The sequence below is a fragment of the Gekko japonicus genome, unplaced genomic scaffold (genome assembly GCF_001447785.1).
Source record: "Gekko japonicus isolate JY-2015 unplaced genomic scaffold, Gekko_japonicus_V1.1 scaffold3203, whole genome shotgun sequence".
Lineage (NCBI taxonomy): Eukaryota > Metazoa > Chordata > Lepidosauria > Squamata > Gekkonidae > Gekko > Gekko japonicus.
The window spans coordinates 17241-21668 of NW_015172109.1; the positions used below are offsets into that span (position 1 = coordinate 17241).

At 47.0% G+C, this 4428-nt stretch overlaps 1 protein-coding gene across 1 annotated transcript in view; it reads left to right on the plus strand.

The window, feature by feature from the left end:
* The window catches only part of LOC107118599 (solute carrier family 22 member 13-like), a 36834-nt gene that overhangs the window by 6846 nt on the left and 25560 nt on the right, over nt 1-4428 (plus strand). The window contains exon 2 of the mRNA XM_015420961.1: nt 3349-3757. Coding sequence (XP_015276447.1) covers nt 3371-3757 — 387 coding nt within the window. The 5' untranslated portion in view covers nt 3349-3370. The remainder of the gene's footprint in view (nt 1-3348; nt 3758-4428) is intronic.

The following is a 4428-nucleotide window of genomic DNA, read 5'->3' on the forward strand; positions in this document are numbered from 1 at the left end:
CCCCCAATCAAGCCTCTGCCACCCCCGCAGATCCCTCACTTACCCTGGGAGGCGGCGGGGGGCCTCTTCTGGCCTCCCCCGGGCCGCAGCGCTCCAGGGTGGGCCCCGGGGGGTGGTGACGGGCCTCCTCCAGCCTCCCTGGGGCCGCAGCGCTCTTGCGCGAGCCCTGGGAAAGCAGCGATGGGCCTCCTCCGGCCTCCCCAGGGCCACAGTGTTCTGGTGCGGGTCCCGGGAAGGCAGCAATGGGCCGTAGCGTGGGAAGCTGGGTGCGGGGCTTGCTGCCACCATCATTTTGCCAACTCCTGCGCTCCGGCGTGCTCCGGCCCCAAAAGACCCCTGCCTATATGAGTTCTTGTTTGTCTTAAGGATTTCTATGTCACTGAGCCTTATCAGGTGACCTTTGAAGCACTACATTTCTCAAGGCATCAATTTTCCCAGCCCTACTGTGTGGTTACATGCAGTCTTCATAACTTCTGATCTGAAGAAGTGAGCAGACACTCATGAAAGCTCCTCCCCGGCCACAAATATTGTTAGTCTTTAAGCCACGGGTGTCAAACTCATTTGTTACGAGGGCCGGATCTGACATAAATGAGACCTTGTTGGGCCGACCATGTGTGCCATGAAATGTAATGCCAGGTAGCAGAGATGTAAACTTTATAAAGGACACAAACACGAAGGTTTTCTTTTAACTTAAAATAAAAACATGCTTAAAACATCAGCACTCTTGCAATATTTTGTTTATTTAACAGTGTCTGATCACTGACACCTCTTGCTCTGAATTATTGCATCAGAATGTCTGTGCTGTTGCAATCTTGAGTCTGCTGTTCAGGCGTGTATCTGTAAGCTGCAAACCTACGATGACGCAGCAGCAGCTGCAGAACTGAAAGAAGCAACAGAAGACAGCCAGTGCCACTGCAGGCCTCATAGAAGCCCTCCGGGGGCCTAATCCGGCCCCCAGGGCTGCATGTTTGACATCCCTGATTTAAGGTGTACCTGGACTCTTGCTCTTTTATACTGCTGCAGACGGCCTCACACGGCTACCCATCTTGATCTGTCTTCATAACTGGAGGCCTAGACCATTATTCACCTGTCCCAGGGGAAAACAGGTCAGCCGAAAGACAGATAGAATGGCTACCTGTGCGAATAGTCATTGATAGTTAATCATGGACAAGTAAAGTCCCCTTATTGTGCGGTCGTGGAAAATGCCATCAAGTCACGGACAACTTATGGTGACCTCTGTAGTGTTTGCAAGACAAGATGAACAGAGGTGGACTGCCATTGCCTACCTCTCTGTAGAGGTCCTGGAATTCCTTGGTGGTCTCCCATCTAAATACTACCCAGGGCCCATCCTGCTTAGTGTTTGAGATCTGATGAGATTGGCTAACCTCGGCCATCCGGGTCAAGTAGGCTTCCTCAAAAAGCCTAAGCTTGAAGAAGAAGAAGAAGAAAAGAAGAGATTGGCTTTATACGCCACTCTTCACTCGGAGTCTCAGAGCCGCTCACTCGGAGTCTCAGTGTCCTTCCCTTCCTCCCCCTACAACAGACAGACACCCTGTGGGGTGGGCGGGGCCGAGAGAGCTCTCTCGAGGACTGCTCTTGAGAGAACAGCTCTGAGCAATGCTCCCTGTCAGCTGTGGAGTCTTTAAGCAAAAATTCTACTTTGTGAGCGACTGGCATTTGGCTGCTGCATAAATTAGTTTGCTCTGGAGCCATCCTTCCCGAGCTAAGGCAAAAATGTGTGAGCCGGAAGCTAGAAAACTGTGAGCTAGCTCACACTCACTCAGCTTAGAGGGAACACTGGCTCTGAGAGAACTTGTGACTGACCCAAGGTCACCCAGCAGGCTGCATGTGGAGGAGTGGGGAATCAAACCCGGCTCTCCCGGATTAAAGTCCACGTAATTAACCACTACACCAAAATTGAAGGGGCGGGGGAAGTGCTGTGTCTCATGTAGTATTTAGTGCAGTGAACATCTCATGTTTTCAGAACTGAGGAAACTGTCCGCTGACTTATCCAGCTTCCATACTTAATGGAGTAATGTGTTCCGTGGTGTTTGCAATTTGTAAACGTGTAGCATTTTCCCAGTGTAACTCAATAACTTGATCTTCCCATTTCCAGTATTCCTTTGTCATTTTTTAATCTTTTCTAAGCAATTCAGAATAATGTTGTTGTTTTTAAAGTCAAACCTGTAATTTCATTATGTACCATAGAATGAGGTGGATCCTACCAGCTTTCCCACTCGATCTTGCCCAATTCTCCTTCTCACTGCAGCCTCTATCTCACATGGATTATATTCAGATGGGTCCCCAAATCCTCCTCTTTACTCCAGTGGAGAAATTGGTATGCTCCAACCCAAGCTATCGCCATCTGCTTAAAAACTGCTATAAATTGGGCTACCTATTACTGGGTGCGGTCAGACGGCGCACGGAGAGTTGGTTAAACTGCTCCGAATTACGATGCGCATCATTTCTCCAAGAAGTACAAGAGTTTGACACTATCACATGATATTCACCGACTGTTGGATTCCTCTGGTTCCAGTTAGACTCTAAGTATTTCTTGTAGTGTCAGTGAACTGCCAAATAAATGGATGCAAGGCTGAACACTTTTCTAACACAATAATCCATTGAATCCACAAAAGATAGAAGATGGTTGCCCTGTTTACACATGATCGCTACTGAATCCATCAGAACATCACAGAAGAAGAAGAAGAAGAAGAGATTGGATTTTTAACCCGCCCTTCACATACGATGCACATCATTTCTCCAAGAAGTACAGGAGTTCGACACTATCACATGATATTCACCGGCTGTTGGATTCCTCTGGTTCCAGTAAGACTCTAAGTATTTCTTGTAGTGTCAGTGAACTGCCAAATAAATGGATGCAAGGCTGAACACTTTTCTAACACAATTATCCAGTGAATCCACAAAAGATAGAAGATGGTTGCCCTGTTTACATGTGATCGCTACTGAATCCATCAGAACATCACAGAAAGAACATAGTTGGTAGGAAGAGGTCATTCTTAGGAAAAGTCATGAAAACCGCAAGCCACACGTTGTTTTATTTCAGCTATTGACCTGATTTGTGGCTCACAAGATGCAAGTATTGTAGCAGGAACCTAGGAATGTTACATACTGCCCTTTCTTGCTTATATAATGACAACTCTTTGGGCTGGTGCTTCACTGTGGTCAAACAAAGAAGGGCTTTAGCTCAAGGAGCAAAGGATTATTTTGCAGGGAAAAAATATGGTTGGTAGGTTGGGATCCCATAAGTTTAATAGAACACACAGCCTGATTAATTATTGCCTCTTTTGATTCTTTACAGCTGTAATTGTGTTTAACCATTAATTCCAGGGCCCAGATGTGACAAAGATCGATGCCAGTCACCGGTGAAGACAGAAAGATGGAATTTGGAGACCTCTTGAAGGTGATCGGGGAATTTGGGAGGTTCCAGAAACTGCTGGTGTTCCTCCTCTGCATTCCGAATTCCCTCACTCCCTTCCACATGTTCGGCCAAGTGTTCATTGTCACGGAAGTCCCTCACTATTGCAACACGAGCTGGATCCGCAGGTTTGACTTGAACTTAACCAAAGAGCAGGAGCTGAACTTGACCATTCCTAGAAAGCCCGATGGATCTCTTGAGGAATGCTGTATGTTTACTCCTGTGCAAGGGAGCCTTCAATCGCTTCAACTCAATTCCACAGAAAAATGCCGAGACGGTTGGGTGTATCCTGACGAGCGGCCGCCGTCATTGCTAACCGAGGTGTGTACTTTAAATCTGCTATTCATGTAAGAAGCTGCCTTCTAGGGAGTTTGACCTTTGATCCACGTAGCTCAGTGCGGTGTGTTCCGACTGGTAGCAGCTCTCGGGCAAAGAAAGGTGTTTCCCAACACTTTCACCTTTACCTGGGGATGGCAAGGATTCACCCTGGGACATTCTGCAAGCAAAGCCGTTTCTCTGCCACTGAGCTGGGACCCCTCCCGAATGTCAAGATTTCTGTTTTGAAATGTTTCACCGCTTCAGACACGGCCTACGCGTGGAAATTGCTTTGGGCTAGCCTGAATGGATTTCAGGTTAGGGTTTTCCTGATAAGCATTCCAAAGAAACTTTGGATGGCAAGCTAGACCAAGCAGGGAACGTAGAAGCAGCAAGTGAGGGTTTCCTTAAGGTACCAAAAAAAAAAAAAAAGGAATTTAACTATAATTCCTTTTCTTTTAGTCCAGATGCAGTTTGTTGTGGTTAAGTGCGTGGACTCTAATCTGGGAGAACTGGCCCTATAATGCCCCTATATAAATCAATGGTGCGACCTCGTTTGGAATACTGTGTGCAGTTCTGGTCATCACACCTTAAAAAGGATATTGTAGCTTTGGACAAAGTGCAGAAAAGGGCAACTCGAATGATAAAAGTGTTGGAACACTTTCCCTATGAGGAAA